The 19,257-nt window shown below is 41.2% G+C and overlaps 1 protein-coding gene across 2 annotated transcripts in view; it reads left to right on the top strand.

The window, feature by feature from the left end:
• The first annotated feature begins 1,959 nt into the window (after positions 1-1,959).
• The window catches only part of ANXA5 (annexin A5), a 31,868-nt gene continuing 14,570 nt past the window's right edge, over positions 1,960-19,257 (top strand). Inside the window, exons 1-5 of one of the 2 annotated variants that reach the window (XM_081811949.1) lie at positions 1,960-2,122; positions 2,228-2,270; positions 14,361-14,445; positions 15,763-15,857; positions 17,231-17,344. In XM_081811949.1, the coding sequence (XP_081668075.1) occupies positions 2,262-2,270; positions 14,361-14,445; positions 15,763-15,857; positions 17,231-17,344 (303 nt within the window). In that variant the 5' untranslated portion in view covers positions 1,960-2,122; positions 2,228-2,261. Of the gene's footprint in view, positions 2,123-2,227; positions 2,271-10,321; positions 10,448-14,360; positions 14,446-15,762; positions 15,858-17,230; positions 17,345-19,257 lie in introns of those variants that run through there. The other variant, XM_081811948.1, reaches the window with a different exon arrangement.

Below are 19,257 nucleotides of genomic sequence, written 5' to 3' on the forward strand. Positions count from 1 at the left end.
AGCACTTTCCTTCTTTTGGTTTTGCTGTTCACCTAACCAGGGACCATCCTTTCTTTTCTTCATTGCCCTATAAAATATCCTCCAAGTCCAATTCAAATGTCATATCAATTTTTAGAATCTCCTGACAAGATATTAGTGGTCCTTCTTCTGAAACCAGTTGCATTTTGATTGCATTTACACTTTGTCTCCTGTTTTAGTTTTGGGGTGCCCCGTAAATAGTGGTCAAATACAATTAAATTGTAATAATTCAGGTTTCTCCTCAAGAAATGCCTTCGGACCACCTTTGCAAAATAATGTTCCCACACCCTCAGTCCCTAGTCCTGCTTTATTTTCTTTATAGCATGTATCATACTGGACATAAGAGATATTTGTTTATTGCCTGTCTCCTCCAACAGAATTTCTGACCTACTTTGTTTCATTTCCCCAGCACCTAGAACTGTGCCTGGTCCAGAGTAGGGGTTGAATAAATCGATGTAACTGGAAGTGAAAGAAATACCAACTGGGATATATCAAGACACTGGGTCTGATCATTCATTAGTTCTATCAGTACTTAGCTGCAGGACACAGAGTAAATCATTAACCCATGATGGGCATATCCTTATAGAATCAATAAGATTGTTAGGTCTTATGTCATTTCATTACTCTGAGAGCAGGAAACAAGAGAGGCTATGAATAAATGGAGTTCAGGTAGATGTGTGTGGGAAAAAGAACGTTCTAGGCCAGTTACAGGAGCTACCCTTGGTGAAAGGCAAAAAGAAAGGACAGAGCATAAGTGAGGAGAGAAAGATGCGAAGAAAGGGCTGCCTTCAGGTGCATGGGCCTGTCAAGAATGCTGGGGGAGCTGTGAAGTGGAGAGCTGGGGGACATACAGAGATGTTGGGCTGCTTGAGGAGAGGCTCCCAGAGAGAGGGAAGGCAAGCTAAAAGGGGAGGGTATGTGTATGTTGCAAGCTCCACATACTTTTCAATTTTGGCTCCCTTTCCAGTAAACAAGCCCTCTGCTGTGACTTTGTCAGGGCCTGATTAAGCACGTGGCTCCCATGTGAAAGCAAATGAGATGTTCTATACCAAGAATCACATTAGTTCTCCATTTAATTTGACAAGGCTTCTTCTTTGTTCCCCAAAGCAGACTAGGTTCTAATCTCTTATCCTGAAACCTCCACAGCATTGCTCTTCACATCTGTGATCGTGTCTAGTGTTGCAAGCTTCTCCTCTTGCCTTGTGGCCCCTGCCCTGGAGCCTCTCCTCCCCCACATTAGGAGGCCTATGGAGGGCACTATCTTTGCTTTTTCTGTATCAGCCTAGTACAATATCCTGAGTCAGTCTCTGTCTCTCACTCTCTGTCTCACACTTACATATTTCACACTCATACTTAATATAGAGTATACCTCAAATTTAAGTTTCATTAAAGTTCTAGGGTGGTTTGTAAAATAGGAACTGACCCAGGCAGAAGTTTTGAAATTTCCTACATAAGCTACCAAAGGGCTATATACATTTCAGAGATGGCCCTGTAAGAAGTAACCACTGGCACTTTTTTTGTTTGTTTACTTAGACACACACTCAAAGCTTCACTCTTTTTTCTATACCGTAGTCAAAGAAGCCCTGTCCTTGGCCACAGCGACCGACTCGCCTTGCAAAAAGTCAGCTACGCCAAGCTACGTCGGAGCAGCTCTGTGAGGCCACCGTTCCTGCGGCCACGGAGGGAGGAGAAGCCCCAGCGACCCAAAACCCAGAGTCCTGGACAGAGCCCCGACGCCCCTCCCGCTGCGCGAGGACAAGGCAGTTCTGCGGCCCTTCGGGAGCCGCGCCTTCTCCCGCTTCCAGAGCAGGGGCCGCCCGGCCCCACCCAGGCTGCTGGGACTAGGACGAGCAGCGCCCCACGCAGGCGCACTGAGGCCGGGGAAGGGGCGAGGCCGGGGAAGGGGCGGGCCCGGCTCGCGGGGCTGGCTGCGGGAGGGGCGGGGCGGGGAGGGGCGGGTGGTGTTTCCGTTGCTTCGAGTGGACTGAGAGCTGCTGCCTGGAGCCTATTCTGCTTGCATCCCTGCCCGCCCCGCGCGCCGCCGCCCCGCGCGTCGCCGCTCTCTGGGAGGTTCGGGGCACTTAGGTCCCTCTGTCACCCTCGGGTGAGTGCTCGCCTAGCCGGGGGTGGGGCTGCGTCCGGAGAGGGGAGCTGCGGGGAGGACCGGTCTGCGGCTCGCTAAACCCGCGGTGTCTCTCTTGTCTTGCAGTTTGCATCACCTTCTCCTGACCTGAGCAGTAGCCATGGCACAGGTAGGGCCGTGCGCCCCCAGCGCCGCGCTCGCATTTGCCAACTTTGTCAGCTGTGTCAAGGGAGTTCTAGAATTTGTCTGAAAGCCAAAAAAGTTTAGGAGTAAACAAAATCTGCCTTCGAGAAATCTGTTACACCTTTCCTGTTTCTCCTTTTGTTGCTCCCTCCTCCAACCCCTTTTCTGTGTCCCCGGCTTTTTCCCGTCCAGTGCCCGCCGGAACCTGCCGCGAAGCAGCCGGTGGGGCGCCGCAGCCGGTGACGTGGCCGGATTTGTGTGCATTCCCTTTTTGTGAGTGAATGTGTAAAAGTGCGCTCTCCCCCAAATCCAAAGAACCGCTAAAATTAGAACCAGAGCAGGAAAAGCTCTTAGCGGTCAAGTGAGACGAACGCGTTTTTTTTCCCATGTCTGTCTTTTTCTTTCTTTGCATGCCTGCCTTCTTTCCTTCCTTCCTTCCTTCCTTCTTTCCTCTCCTCTTCCTTTCCCCCCCTTCGCCTGCCTTCCCCTCTCTTCCCCTCCCCTTCTTTCCCTGCCTTTTCCTGTATTATTTTAATACTACAAGTGGGCATGGCTTTTTCCAGTAGCGCTCTAGTGAGCTTTTTCCAGTTGCTCAACCCAATTTTACTGAAAGGAACTGTTCCTTGTAGGCACTGCTCCCTCCCCACCCCCCGGGCAAAAGATTAAACAGAAGAGCGGCGTTTCTTAAGTAACTCGTGGAACGAGTTCTAAATTGAATTTGCCTTCGGATTGTTTCAGAACTTGGTTACCTAATAGTGGTCTTTTTTGCTCTTAACATTTGTCAAAAATACCAGAAAGAAAAAAATCATTCATATAGCAGTCTTAAAAAAAACAAACAAACAAAACCGACCGTGTTGTACGGTATTTTGTGAATAAAATATCAGTGCTAACAACTCCGCCGCAAAACTAATTTTACAGATCTCAGCAATCAAACTGGCTTGTCAGAGTCCAGATAATTTTTTTAAAACCAGTTTTTTAACTGCTCAGACAATGTCCTCTCTTCATACTCTTCATTTATTAAATCAAAACAAAACAAACAAAACTGACATCAAAATTGAGTGAGGTTTCAGGGTCCTTTCCAAGAGAACTTGGGAGGATTATGATGACCTGGTAACTTTATTAAATTTCTACAGTGCTTCCATTCTTACTTCCTCTTTTGCACTTAGGAAATATTACAATAAACCAATTCTCCTATTACTTCAAATGGAAACTTTGGTTTAGGTTCTTCCCCATATAAAGAATACTTTTATGTGGAACTTTCCTTCACTAAGAGTTGTTTTTCTTATCTTGATATGCTGGTGTGGTGATGTAAATGATGACTGATCAGGCATCAAAGAATAATTCCCTTTATCCTTGCTCATTTGGCTGTTTCTTGAATCTCTTTTGTAAGTTCACCCAGTGATGTCTGAAGTTTTTCAATCAATTCCTTCTAATTATGTAGACTCCAGATAGCACAAATGAACACGCTTTTCCAATTGTGGACATTAATAATTTCAAACTATGAAAAGTGTAAAGGATGTTATATATACAAAACCTGGGAGAATGGTGGTTTGCATGATAAAATTGGGTGCATGATCTCTATCACAGTACAACTCCAGGACTGTTTTCTATCAAAACCACAGTGTTTAGTCATCATAAAAGTTACAAGTAATGTTAAGAAAGATACAGTGTTGAATTTTGCACTTTGTTATTAGTTCTCCTTGGAAACGATGGAAGTAAAACATTTTGTTAAAAGGTTTTTTTTTTTTTTTTTTTTTTAAGATTCTATTTATTGGGACGCCTGGGTGGCTCAGTCGGTTAAGCGTCTGCCTTCGGCTCAGGTCATGATCCCAGTGCCCGGGGATCGAGTCCCGCATCAGGCTCCTTGCTCAGCAGGGAGCCTGCTTCTCCCTCTCCCTCTGCTGCTCCTCCTGCTTGTACTCTTGCTCACTCTCTCTTGCCCACTCTCTCTCTCTAACAGATAAATAAATAAAATCTTTAAAAAAGAAAAGATTTTATTTATTTGACAGAGAGAGACAAAGAGAGAGAGGGAACACAAGCAGGGGGAGTGGGAGAGGGAGAAGCAGGTTTCCCGCGTGGAGCAGGGAGCCTGATGCGGGGCTCGATCCCGGGACCCTGGGATCATGACCTGAGCCGAAGGTAGACGCTAAATGACTGAGCCACCCAGGCGCCCCCAAATTTTGTTAAAATATTAACATTAAGATAGAGTTTTGTTGTTTTTATACTTACACATTTGATGGGATGCAGAATGCCCACATTAAGGACTTGCAGTTTTACTGTCAAAAAATTCCCGGGGCAGTTGGGTGGCTCAGTTGGTTAAGTGGCTGCCTTTGGCTTGGGTCATGATCCCGGGGTCCTGGGATCGAGCCCCACTTTCTTCTCTTTGCTCAGCCTGGAGCCTGCTTCTCCCTTTCCCTCTGCCTGCCGCTCTGCCTACTTGTGCTGTCTATCTCTCTCTGTCAAATAAATAAATCTTAAAAAAAAAAATTCCCTTGGACCCCAGTGTAATGGTAGGAAAGCTGAAGTAGTTTCAGTGTTAGGTTTCAGACGGTTTCTATGGTAGTGTTTTGTTGACCTGTGGTTATGGGAACCAGAGACCTCCACTCTAGCCATTTGGAAAGTAGTGAAATCAGATCTAAGCCTGAGACTTAGAGGTGCATATTTCAGCCATTTAAAATGTATCATTAAATATTGTCTCTTATTTATTGAAGAATGAAAAAGACTCCCACAGCAGTAATTCTTCATGTTTATAAACTGTACCTCCCATACCAGTGTTTTGTCTTTTTACTTGACCTTGGGACCACCCTGCCAGTCACAGCCTGCAAAGATCCAGGAATCAATTGTATATGTAGCTCGTGGGCGTGACCGTCTTGTTAAGAATTTAAAGAGAAAGCACTGACTGATCTTCAGTAGATAATTGGAGTTTCTGTTTTTATATGAAAAATATTACTAGGGATATTTTATACTCTTGTGTGTATTTACATTAATATTTTTTGTTTATTTGTTATATAAATAAATTATAAGTTTTATCTCATACTTAATATAATTCATATCATTGCAAATTCTTAAAATTTTACCCTAATGATGTCAGTATAGGGGGACAAATCCATAACAGATATTGTGAACTACATAAAAAGTGATTTATATTATCATGGTGAGTAAATACATTCAGAGCTGGGGGTATTTGTGGAATAACCACCCCTTGAGCTCTGCCCTTCTCTCTCTGGTCCTAATCCTCATCCACTAGCATTGACACATGTGGGGGTCTACCAGTTGACTATTATTATGGAGAGAAGTAGTCTAACATGAGGCTTCCCAGTCTTTCTCAAAGATAACACACTGGTTGACTGTATCGTTTCCGTGACACGCAAGAAAAATAAGAATCACAAATGTACCTGCATGTAAACAGTTCCTGGACAATATTTATTTATTTTTTTTATCTTTGAAATGATTCATTTGAATGGTTTTGTATTTATCTGATTTGGAACCACAGCACCCATATTGTTTTAGAATAAACTTTGCTAAATGAATGATAAATTATTATGATTCTTAGATCACTAATGTTTTCTAATGTACTAAATTTGGGTACAAGCTAGTTCAAGATATTTACTAAGGAATGGCCAGAGAGCTGTTAATTGCCTGAATTATCTATATAGAGTATAATATTTTTTGAATCCTTTCATCTTTTTCTTACAACGGTCAACTTGTGATTATATAAATGTGACTTTTAAAAAAATTTTTTTATTGTTATGTTAATCACCATACATTACATCATTAGTTTTTGATGTAGTGTTCCATGATTCATTGTGTATAACACCCAGTGCTCCATGCAATTAAATGTGACTTTATTTATTTATTTTTTATTTTTTTAAAGATTTTTATTTATTTATTTGACAGAGAGAGAGAGAGAGAGCACAAGTAGGCAGAGAAGCAGGCAGAGAAGCAGGCAGAGGGAGAGGGAGAAGCAGTCCCCCCCGCAGAGCAGGGAGCCCGATGTGGGACTCAATCCCAGGACCCTGGGATCATGACCTGAGCCAAAGGCAGCTGCTTAACCGACTGAGCCACCCAGGCGCCCATATGTGACTTTTTTTTAAAAATTAGTTTTTAGGGTCATTTTTCCCTATTTGACTTAACCATATTTTGGGTTGGATTTCTTAAACTGGATCCTGACCTATTTCTCTCTTATTGCTTAACTTGTTCATGCAGGTTTTTAAAGTCTCACTATTGAGCTAGAGCCAAATTATTTCACAGATATTCTAATTTATTTTAGGTACTTAAAAGTACATTCTGTACTTCTGTATTCTTTGGTTTGGAAAAATCAGGAGTTGGCTGTATTTCAAAGATTAATGATCCATTTAATATATTTTAATTCAATTTGAGTCTGTATAATTTTGTTTATGATAACCAAACTTTAAAAAGATAGATTTTGGGGAAGCACCTGGGTGGCTCAGTTGGTTAAGCGTTTGCCTTTGGCTCAGGTCATAATTCCGGAATTCTGGGATGGGAGTCCTGCCTCATTGGGCTCCCTGCTCAGCCAGGAATCTGCAGCTCCCTCTCCGTCTGCCCCTCCCCCCTCCTCGTGCTCTGTCTCTGCCACTCTCTCAAATAAATAAATAATTTTTCTTTAAAAGATAGATTGTGGGCAATCTGAACTTAGCTTTATAATGTTTATAGAGTTATATTTAAAGCAGCAGGAATGTCATGAAGCAAAATGAGGCAACGTAATTTTTCACTGGAAACTTCATGAACATCAGATCTCTCTCCTCCATACATAAATTGTGCAAGGTTTGCTTAGAAATTTTTTTGGTTGGTTTGAAATCATTGTACTGTGATAATTTATAAAGTGTCTGTGCAGAACAAGCAGGATCAATGTAAATAAATAGATTTGAGATGAGGTTCATTCTAGAGGAGTTGACCAGATACTGATTGTATCTTTCCATGCCATTCACTTTAAGGTCAACTCTCTCTTTAGAGATCTCTCTTGGGATCTTAGATCAGGATTACCTATACTGCTTTGGGTTAGTGTCTCTCAGTTCCTGATACCTCCGACTCTTGTTTACATTTTGGATGCTGAGAACTAGACGCAAAACTGCTTGGCTTCTTGGGAAGCCACTGAGCAATTCATTGGCATTCAGCAAATCTTAATTCCCTTATCTAGATCTGGTCCCTTTGGACACAGTTGGAGAGCTAGTGAGAGTTGGGCAATCTATGGTTTTCTCCTCTTTAGTGACTTAGAAATTTAAAATGGTAGAAATATAGTATTTTTACATAATAGATCAATTTCTGAAATAAACTTTATTCATATAACCTGTATACTATTCTAAAACTTCACAAACACATTAGTTGATCTTTACAAAAATTAGTGCTCCTAAGACCTTTGCTTAAATGTTTTTTTTGGACCCATCCTTTCAGTTTAGTAGTTTATATAATATGTAAACCTGTATGCAGTTGATTTACTGGAATGAATGCATATTCCAGTTGGTATCATTTCTTTGGACACCTGTTCCTAACTGTTCTCTTTACTTCCCATTCATGCGTGCATTTATGAATGGATGAAGCTTTTGAGTTCCCACTATGCACCAGGTATTGTTAGACGTGGGAAATAAAAAAGGAAATGGGACAAAAATTTATTGGTATAACAGATGCATTGCTAAGTCCGTTGTATGCATTATTTAGTGCTCACAGTACAGTTTTGGAAATCAGTATTACTATTTCAATTTCACAGAAGAGAAAACTGAGGTCACTTACCTGGCAGTGGTCAGGTGGGCCAAGGAGGAAAGGCATTATATGCAGAGGCAACACCAGCCAGGGTGAATGCTCAGAGGTATAAAGGAGTTTGGCCTGGCCAGGAGCCACAGGCAAGATGGTATTGCTGGAGTGAAGCGGTCAGGTGGGGAGATGGAGCCCTGCCTTGGAAAGGGATGCCAGAAAGAGCTAAAGAATATGAACCATTTTGTAGGTGAGGGAAGCTATCAAAGAGTTTTAAGTTGGGGTGTGCCATGGTTAGATTTGCATTTAACCAAGATCACCCTGGTTCCGGTGTGATGTTGCATTTCTGAGGGCAGCAGAAACCGCATGATGGTGCAGGGGGTGGGAGGGAAGGAGAGAGAAGTGGGATAGTGGAAGACCACTTAGGAATCTGCCGCTACGATCCCAGTGAAATCTTAAAGATAAACTAGGCAGTGGCTGGGACTTGAGATAGGAGGGGACTGTCAGAAGAGTAGGCAGATTGGGTGCATGAGTGGGGTGGTCCTTGGTGGTGAAGGGTCCGGTCAGGGTCAAGATGAATGGCTTGCTTGACTGAGTGGTTGATTTGTGTTTTTCTCTGAGAAAGGAATACGGGTTTGAGGTGGGGGGAGAAGGTAGAGTTAGTAGTGGATCTGTTGAATTTGAGTTCCTTATAAAACATTTAAGAGGTGCTGTCTAGTAAGCAGCAGGGTATATATGATCTTTAAATCCTGTTTCATCTCTGTAGGTCATTTATTTATGTATTATTCCTCTTCCTACAACTAAAAATGGTTTGAGGCTAACATTTCCTACCTTTGTGTAGGACCAGCCATGTTTATTAGATTTCTGCCCCTTGTTTAGAAACAAAAGGAAAAAAAAGTTGTGAATCTGTGCACACTCTTCTCTAATATGAGAAGTCTATAAGCTTGTTTCCTGAAGCATTGGTTAATGAATTGGTTAGTGATACAGCTTTTCAAGTACTATTCATAGAACGCCCAGTTGAACAGTTAGGTAAAACAGAACTGCCCCCCCCCCCCCATTCCCCACTGCAAATGTGTACTCATTGGAGGCTAATGCATTTGCCCACTTTAACTAACTAAAGGCATCACCATTATTCATGGACAGTTTAACTTTCCATTTGTTGGTATTTGCCAAGGGAAGGCATTCTTATACTGTCAGGGAGTCATAGTCATGGGAGCATTAAAGAAACAACAAAAACCTAAATCATACTGACAAAACCTTTATTTCTTTTTCAAAACTTCTTTTCTACCTTTATGTGTAGAACTTAAATTATTTATAGTGATACTTTTCCCCTCTTACACTTGATTTTAAGAAAGGGGTCAAGGTAATGGTTAAAAACCAATTTGAATTTAAGGCTTTGAACTTAACTTTCACCTTTTTTGATAGATTTGGAGCCAGGGTAAGAATTAGGGCTTGAGAGGGGTGCCTGGGTGGCTCAGATGGTTAAGCATCTGCCTTTGGCTCAGGTCATGATCCCGGGGACCTGGGATCGAGCCCCACATCGGGCTCCCTGCTCAGTGCAGAGCCTGCTTCTCCCTCTCCCGCTGCCATTCCCTCTGCTTGTGCTCTCTGGCTCTATCTCTCTGTCAAATAAATAAAATCTTTAAAAAAAAAAAAAAAAGAATTAGGGCTTGAGATCTTATTTCTCACCCCCTATTGTCTATGTTTATACCCCTCAGTCCTCTTGGAGATTCTAGGTTTTTTTCCTTCTGATATTTATTTTACCTTGCAACTTCGATCATAATCATATCATGCCGGTTTTCCCCTCTTTTGCTGCTCATTTTATTTTTCCCGGTACAGTGATTTTTAATTTTTTTTCTTTGCTCCTCGGTGGGACGCATATTATCACAGGAAATATTAAGGGGCCAGTACTGTGTACATCAGGTAAGACCTGAACTGCTCTGGCTGGGGAGTGAGGCAGGGTTCTGCCGTTGGACTTCCCCGTTCCCCACCTCTCTGGGCAGCCTCCAGAGGATTTTTGTCAAACCTGAGCCTCAGAAGAACCATACTTAAAAATCACCCTGTGGCCGCTTAGCAGTTGCTCAGCTGTAGTGGCTTGCTTCCTGGTTTCTGGCTTCCTGATCAGTATTAAGAGGAAAGCTGGGTAGGTGTTTGATTAAGTATTGATTTCCTTAAACTGGAAGACAGATTTAAAGAGGGTTTCATTCTCTTCTGTGTCTTCAGGAAGGCTTCAGTTTATTTTTTATTTTTTTATTTTTTTTTAAAGATTTTATTTATTTATTCATGAGAGACAGAGAGAGAGAGGCAGAGGGAGAAGCAGGCTCCCAAGGAGCAGGGAGCCCGATGCGGGACTCGATCCCAGGACCCTGGGATCACGACCTGAGCCGAAGGCAGACGCTTAACCATCTGAGCCACCCAGGTGCCCCAGGAAGGCTTCAGTTTAAAAGGTTCCAGGCAGGTCAATGTTTTCTCATCTTTAAATTTGAAGTTGTTGTTTCTGTTGTTGTTTTCCTGTTTCTTTAAATTCTGTCTAGGAAAGCAACCCTGCACTTTTTTTTTTTTTTTTTTTTGGTTTAATTGTGTTCATTTTATTTTGGCACACCTAGTCCTTGACGGTAAAGAACTTTCTCATTTAGAATAAAGGAGCAAAAAAAGACTACAAAATTATAGAGCTAGGAGAGTGGATAATTTTGAAGGTGAGAGTTAAAAGAGTGAATTACATGTTTTGGCCATGTATGGCCTGAGAATATATACTAATGCCCTTGAGAAGACCTTGGTGGCAGGGAGTGAAGGTAACTCACGAGGAACTGGGGATGGGGGAAGGGAGCAGTACCTACTCACAGTTGGAATTAACCTGGGTAAGGTATAAATGTTTAACTTGAGGCTAGTGGGGCTATAGGAAAAAGGAGAAGCCCTCTAGCATGAGTCATGGAAAGTCACATTTACCCAGTGCAGACAATTTTGTGTGGACTGGGATGGAGTTTGGACAGGATGTCCAAACAAGGTTTCTGCCCTTGTGACTCACGTCTGTGATTCACTTCTGGTCCCTTACTACCACTACTTGGCTTTGGCTAGCTTTGACAGTGACTCGGATCATGTGGAATGTAGCACGTGTTTCCCAATTTCTAGAAAGCTTTCAAAAATACAATCAGCAGTTATTTCTTCTTCATAGTCAGTCGCTGAGATTCTGAGGATACTTCCTTCCATCTTTCACCTCATTTCCTTCAGTCTCAGGGGTCAGATGTCTTTTTAAGGCAAATCTCTCTTGTCTCCTCTGTTCTTAACCTCTCCATCTACTAGCAACTCCATAGCCTATAAACTGGATAAAGTATTTTTTTTTTAAAGTGAGTTTTTAAAAGAAAAAAAAAAAACATCATTTGTAAAATCGGAGTTCATGGAGATGCTTTGCCTCACAGTTCGCTTTTTTGGTGTCCTCCAGTCATGCTTTTTACCACCATCAAAGACCTCCTCATTATCAAGTGCTGTGGACCCTTTCACTCTCACCTCCTGTTTGACTTCTCTGTGATACTGGACACTGCCTTTTCTTCTTTTCTTCCTGGAACATTTTTCCCCTTTGGCTTCTCCATGCCATCACCACCCTCTTTGGAGATTTTCTTTTTGTTTTTGGGAGACTATGCACCATCATGATTAATAGCCTGCAGTTCTATGGCCTGTCTTCAGGTACTGACTCTGCTACTTGCTTGATGGTCCCTTGGATGATTCTCCAAACCTTTCTAAGGCAATGTGTATCTTCACCTGTAAAATGAGATGATCCATGTGAAGCTCTGAACACTGTGCTTGGCTCATTGACACACTGAGCAAATATTAGGGGCCCAGTGCAGGGGCTTGAACTCATGACCCTGAGATCGAGACCTGAGCTGAGATCAAGAGTTGGACGCTTAACTGACTGAGCTACCCAGGCGCCCCTTAGCTGCCATTCTGATTGTAGGGGACCTTCCCTTCTCTGCTTGTTCTCCTTGCCACCCCACTAACATTGCCTTTTGTGATAGCCTCCTCACACAGCTCCACTGACCACTTATGTACTCTGGTAACTGACAAAGCCTGCTTCTCTTCCAGTATACCTACTGGGGAGAAATGTAAGACCAGTCATCCTATTGCCCAACCAAAAAAGGAATCATCCTAATTGGTTCCTTCTGCCTTGGTTTTGTTCCTCTCTGTCTTCTCCTTTCCATTTCCACTGCTCCTGACTTGGATCAGGCCCTCTCTTCTTCCTCGGTTAGTTGTTTTTACAACAGCCTTCCTGTCTCCACTCTTGCCTAGTCCATTCCGTTGTCTCCACTGCTGCCCCAGTAATATCACTGGGCACAGTCGACATTGTTCTTCCCTACTGAAATGACCCCTAATGACTTCCCCTTGCCTACAGGATGGTCAGCACTTCTTAGCATGGCCATGCAGCTCCTCCTTACCTCCCACCATGACCACCATTTGCTTTTCTCTGCATACTTACTGTTTGTTTCAGTCTGTTCAAACTCTTAATCCTTTGTCCAAAGCACCAGATTTTTTCATTCTTTCCTGTTTTTATGCATGCTGGATTATACCTTCCTGTACTTCTCTACTTTCTTGAACCTGCCTTGGAAAATCACAGGCAACTTTCAAGACATTTTTTGGGAAGTTTTTCTGATATCTTTTCTTTCCACTCTTCCCAACTCAGCCCCTCCTTTATGTGTATATGTACCCTGATGAAACCTGTGTGTGTGTATACTCTACTGTACTTGATTATTTACGTGCCTGGCATGTTCTCTTGGCTTTTAGAGATCATCACTTTTTCCTAGTGATTAGTACAATTAGTCCGCATGTGGAAAGCATTCAAAAAATGGTTATTGAGTGAATGAATAGACAGACAAGAGAACGAAGTTATCTGTCATGTCAGTCCTAGGTTCTCACACTGAGAGAACCTGTGGTATTTATTCACTTTTTTTTTTTTTTAAAGATTTTATTTATTTGACAGAGAGAGGCACAGTGAGAGAGGGAACACAAGCAGGGGGAGTGGGAGAGGGAGAAGCAGGCTTCCCGCCGAGCAGGGAGCCCGAGGTGGGGCTCGATCCCAGGACCCTGAGATCATGATCTGAGCCAAAACCAAGAGTCCGATGCTCAATCGACTGAATCACGCAGGCGCCCCTCTTCAGTTTTAGATAGAACCTTAACAGGAGTTTTGAAGGACTGCAAAAGCATTTGTTAGTAAAAGTTAATGCTGGGATCCTCCTTTTATAATAAGATAAAAGTTTAGGACTCAGTATTCATAAAGCCTTCTGATTCTAAAGAACTAATGATATTGCAGATTTTGAGGGGGAAGCCTTAAAATATTTTGATGATTAAAAGCACTACATGGGGACGCCTGGGAGGCTCAGTCGGTTAAGCGTCTGCCTTTTACTCAGGTCGTGATCCCAGGGTCCTGGGATCAAGTCCCACATCAGGCTCCTTGCTCAGCGGGGAGCCTGCTTCGGGATCTGCCTGCCACTCCCCCTGCTCCTGCTTTCAATCTCCCTGATAAATAGATAGATAGATAGATAGATAAATAAATAAATAAATAAATAAAAGCACTACATGTATGATAATATAAGCATAACAGCAAACCTTATGAAGCATGTCTTCCGATATATTTTTATAAAGTTCTTTTTTTTTTTTAAATTTTGTCAGAGAAAGAGAGCGCGTGCGCACAAGCAGGGGGAGGGGCAGGCAGAGGGAGAAGCAGGCCCCCTGCTGAGCAAGGAGCCCGATGCAGGACTGAATCCCAGGACCCTGGGATCATGACCAGAGCTGAAGGGCAGACGCTTAACAGAGCCACCCAGGTGTCCCTACTTTTATAGAGTTCTAAATTCAAAGATTTGGCATATGAATTACCAAATATCTTTTCAGGCTTTACCAGGTTATCTTAAAATCCCTAAGTAAATATAAAGAAACAGGACTAGATGAAAAGTTATGTAGTAAAAATACTGCTTGGAGTTGAGTGCCTAGGGCAGGGCATCAAGTTTCAATGCAGGTTCAGCATGCCCTCGATCAAAGTGGCAAGAGACTTAAATGGAAGGAATCCTGCAAGGAAGTGCCCTCTGTGAATCTGGGGGTGTCACCGGGGCATGGACACTGGGGGCGATGCCCAAGGGACGAAGGCCTTGGAAGCCAGACCTTCCCATTAATGGTATTGCAGGTGGACCAGGATAGCTCATGCACTGAATTGGTTCTGCTAATCCAAACTGTAAGTGGTCCTCTTCCCATTTCAAATGGGGTTATCAAATGGTAAATTTATTTAAAGACTGAACATGATATAGAGCAATGGCTTGCTTTGTTATTATTTGCTTTGTCTGTATTGGTCATGCCATGAATAATATCACTGTGTTTCCTGTCCCAGGTTCTTAAAGGCACCGTGGTTGCCTTCCCTGAATTTGATGAGCGGGCTGATGCAGAAACTCTTCGGAAGGCCATGAAAGGCCTCGGTAAATTCAACCTTCCTTTTGTTCTTAAAAAAAAAAAAAAACAACAAACATATGACCTTTGTTTTTTCAAACAAAAAGTCACTGATTTACAGTAAGATTAATTTTAGAATATTTTATCTGAAATGTATAAAAAGAGGGAAGATACATGAAGGTAACAAAATAATATGACTGATCATCCCTAATATTCAATCTCTAGAACTGAACAGGAAGTTAAATTTGGCCTCTTTGTTTTTTAGCTTTTCAGCTTTACCTGGGAGGTAGCTAACCAAGTAGATAAGCAGACATTCCTGAGAGTGATCAGCTGTGCAGGCCTTTGTCCCCTTTGCCCGATCAGGTGTCTAGTTCTGCAGTCTCTTGCATTCAACTATCTTCTCTTTCCCCAGTCTCCTTTCTAGCCATGTATAAACCTCTCATCTGGAGGATTTCTACGCAGAACTGATCCTCTGTCCTCAGGCTCCTTCTGTATTAGTGTCCATGAGTGGGGATCCACCTTCTTCAAATTTGGTTCTGACCCCTTCTCTCTCCATTCTGAACATCTTGTGAGATTTCCGTTGTAGCAGGATTAGCGTTAGCTTTCTGGCCTTGCACGCCCTTCCTTAGTATCCCAGCCCACATTGTCGGACTCAGCTCATGTTACCACTCCGTGTGTTCTCTGACCCAACCATGCTGGGTTATCTGCTATTCATGAAAACCCTGTATTTTCTTACTGCTGAGCTTTTCTCTCATTTTAAAGGCCTGTCCTCTTAACCTGTATCATCGCCTGATAAAACCCTTCCATCCTTCACGACTCTTTTGGGGGTCACCTTCTCCATGAAGTTTTCCCAAAACTCCTTCCACCTATCAGCTAAGAGAACCTCCTCTGAAACCCCGTTCAACACCTGAACCTCTCCTGAGGCACTTGTAACAGTCTGCCTTAGCTCAAGGTTGTCCATGTGTATTTGTATTTTTTACCCTAAATTGTAACTTGAAACCAGGGTCTGTATCTTTCTCCTCTCTTAATCTGCTATAACACTCAACACCTGCCTTGTGAATATCCATTGTTTGAGTAACTATCTGTTGCAAGAAAAACTAGGTGCGCTCAGTTTTTAAAAAGTCAGGAATATTTTTCTACCTACTTCACAATACATCAGGAATAGGGGATAGTTTATATTGAAAATATAACATGTTATATGTTGTGCATTTTGTAGCTTAATGAATTATTTAATAAGTCTATTTTATGAGGTAAGGAATCAAAGTGACTGGGGCGCTGGTCCCAAAGGTTATTGAGACAGTGGGCATGGGGGAGCCAAGATGTAATTCTTCGAACATAAATTGCAGGCACTGATGAGGAGAGCATCTTGACTCTGTTGACATCCCGAAGTAATGCTCAGCGCCAGGAAATCGCCGTGGCTTTTAAAACTCTATTTGGCAGGGTAAGACTGCACTTCATCCTAAATTAGAATGTGAGAGCCCCGATATGGTTTAAGGCTAGTTTGAACTCTACGAATATTCCTTTGTAAACATTATTTATTCTGTTATTCTGATTTTACTATTCCTTTTCTCTTTATAAGGGTTTTTTTTTTTTTAAGATTTTATTTATTTGACAGAGAGAGACACAGCGAGAGAGGGAACACAAGCAGGGGGAGTGGGAGAGGGAGAGGGAGAAGCAGGCTTCCCGCGGAGCAGGGAATCCGATGTGGGGCTCGATCCCCAGGATCCTGGGATCATGACTTGAGCCGAAGGCAGACGCCTAACGACTGAGCCACCCAGGCGCCCCATCTTTTTAAGTTTCTTAATTATCAGCTATTGGTTTACAGTGTTCACCCAACTTATCCCCATAATTGTTTTCCCTTGCTTGATGCTACCAAAGTGCCAAAAGATCCCATGGTGATAGCTGCCTCTCTTCTTGCCTTCTCAGGATTGTTTTATTAGCTATTTTCTAGATGCAAACCTGTATGATAGTCTGTTTTATTGTGACATAGTACATTCTTGGTTCCTCGTGGAGTGGTATTTTAATAAATGTGTTTTTAGTTCATTGGTTTAAATGCTCTTATTTGATTAACAGATCAAATAAAAATTAAATTTGTTACTTAAATGAATTACTGTTACTTAAATGAATTACTGTGTATATGAGAAACTTAAACATAATTTTGTTATTCTGAAAATTTGTTTTTATCATTTAATTAAAAAACAAATGCAAAGCAAACAAGCAAACAAAAAGAGTATTCTGAACATAGTTTCTGGTTTCCTATGTGCTGAAACTGGAATGGGTAGGGAATACTGCTTTTCTTTTCATAATTATATTTTCTCCATTGTAGCAGCTGTCTCTTGGTAGTCAGGAGCATAATTATTAAACATAATTCATTATGTATTAGAATATTAATAAATATTGAGAGAAAAAATTATTTTGTTTAGGTATGATAGGCTAGATTTTGTCATTTGTAAAAATGCATTTATGATTTTATTTTGGGAAAATTGTTTTTAAAGATACACATGTTTCTCAAAACAGTATTTTTAAACTTTCTTTAACCTATTTTTATTCATTTTTTAATTGTGAAGTTCAGAAAAACATTTCTTAAAAACAAATACCTTGACACATAAGTGGCTTTGTTTTAGCTTAAGCTTTAGGTCAGATGTCAAAAGTACATTATTCAAAACTGGGGTTTTGTTTAACTCACGTGTCTTTTGTCTGCTTGGAGATGGCAACATAAATAATTCATTCGTGCAAAGGGCTATGCTTTATATTTAAGAAGAATCTCCTTAAAATTTCTGCCTGGTTCACAGATTTGTATTTTCTGTAATTTAGGACCTTCTGGATGACCTGAAATCAGAACTGACTGGAAAATTTGAAAAATTAATCGTGGCTCTGATGAAACCTTCTCGGCTTTATGATGCCTATGAACTGAAGCATGCTCTTAAGGTAAAAGAATTAGTGAAAGGAACATTCTTGTCATGAATACTATTATTTTGTGTTGATAATTACACTTAAAAATTTTTGAATTATTTCTGTGAGGGTTTCTTGGAGGACAAAATTGCGTAGGAGGCAAAAAGAAGAAAAGGAGGGAGAAAATTACAAGTGTGTCATTTAATCTTTTTGTGTAGTTAACTCAGTAATAGTGGCTATTTAAAATTTTAATATTTTTTGTAGCTCTTTGTATTTTATCTTCATGCCTGTTTCCTAATTTTGAGATGTGTTTAAAAAATGTTACAGGTTAAGTGTTTTATCTTTTAAAATAGAAAGTTGCCTGATTATGAAATAATAATATTGTTAATCATTTTAGGTTAAAAAAATAACGCTACAGAGAGAATTTTCAGATAGGAAGGATTTTCTAATACCCTTCCCTTCTTTCCTATACTTCTAAATACTAAAATAGTATATATAATACCAAAATAGTAGCTGATAATCTTATTATAATTTCATTGTAGCAAATAACTAAATGTACATTCCCTCGACTGGTGTTTGGAATATTGTATAAATATGACTACTTTGAAACATTTGTTTAGACTTACGGGACAGGAAGTAGTACAGTCAGTGGTAGATTTTGAATGGGCAAAAGGAAATTTAACAACAAGGAGATAATATAGCACAGGGATTCTTACTTACGGAGTGAAAGGAGAAGAGGCCTTATCAAGTTAGGAGCTTTTCTGTGCTTATTCTCTTCATTTGCCCACAGTGCTTCTTTTGGAGTAAACAAAATCTCAGGTTATTGAAAAAGGGCCTTTTTGTGGAGTACTTCTGAAATGTCAGTAGTAATTGAAATTCTGCCAGAGCATAAACATAGGTTTTTTAGTGCTTAATTTTTTTTTTTTTAAAGATTTTATTTTATTTTATGTATTTGAGAGAGACCACAAGAGGGGGTAGAGTCAGAGGGAGAAGCAGGTTCCTCGCCGAGCAGGGAGCCCGATGCGGGACTCGATCCCGGGACTCCGGGAGCATGACCTGAGCCGAAGGCAGTCGCTTAACCAACTGAGCCACCCAGGTGCCCCTTGTGCTTGATTTTTGAAAAAGAAACAGAGATATAAAGAGAATAAGGCTTAAATATGCTATTTTTAAAAATTAAGTTCAGCTCTATCATTGCTTGTAGCTTCTAATTTAGCAGTGTAGATAGACTTTTATCAGAAGAAGAAAGAAAACCAACTAAAATTACAGTTAACCTTTGAACGACACAGGTTTGAACTGTGCATATACTGATTTTTTACAGTACAGTATAGTTACTGTATTTTCTCTTCCTTATGATTTTCTGAATAGCATTTCTTTTCTCTATCTTACTTCATTGTAAGGATACAGTATGTAATACATATAACATACACAACATGTGTTAATCGACTGTTTATGTTATCAGTAAGGCTTCCGACGAACTGTAGTAGTAGGCTCTTAGTAGTTAAGTTTTTAGAGAGTCAAAAATTATACACAGACTTTCGACTTGGGAGGTGGTCATTGCCCCTAACTCCCACGTCGTTCAAAGGTCAACTGTACGTTCCAAAATTCCAGAAAGCATGTTTCAGTTCCTTTGTACTGATCCAGTTCCTAGTAACTAAGCAATGCTACATTTATTATTTCCTTTGGTTCAAAATTGGAAATTCCATGGAAAACTTAATTTGAGGGCAGAGGCTTTATGTTTTGAGATACAATTTTTTTTTTTTTTTTTAAAGATTTTATTTATTTATTTGACAGAGAGAGACACAGCGAGAGAGGGAACACAGGCAGGGGGAGTGGGAGAGGGAGAAGCAGGCTTCCCGCCGAGCAGGGAGCCCGATGCGGGGCTCGATCCCAGGACCCTGGGATCATGACCTGAGCCGAAGGCAGACGCTTAACAACTGAGCCACCCAGGC

The sequence above is a fragment of the Leptonychotes weddellii genome, chromosome 2, assembly GCF_054177405.1.
Source record: "Leptonychotes weddellii isolate Sample4059 chromosome 2, ASM5417740v2, whole genome shotgun sequence".
NCBI classification, from domain to species: domain Eukaryota; kingdom Metazoa; phylum Chordata; class Mammalia; order Carnivora; family Phocidae; genus Leptonychotes; species Leptonychotes weddellii.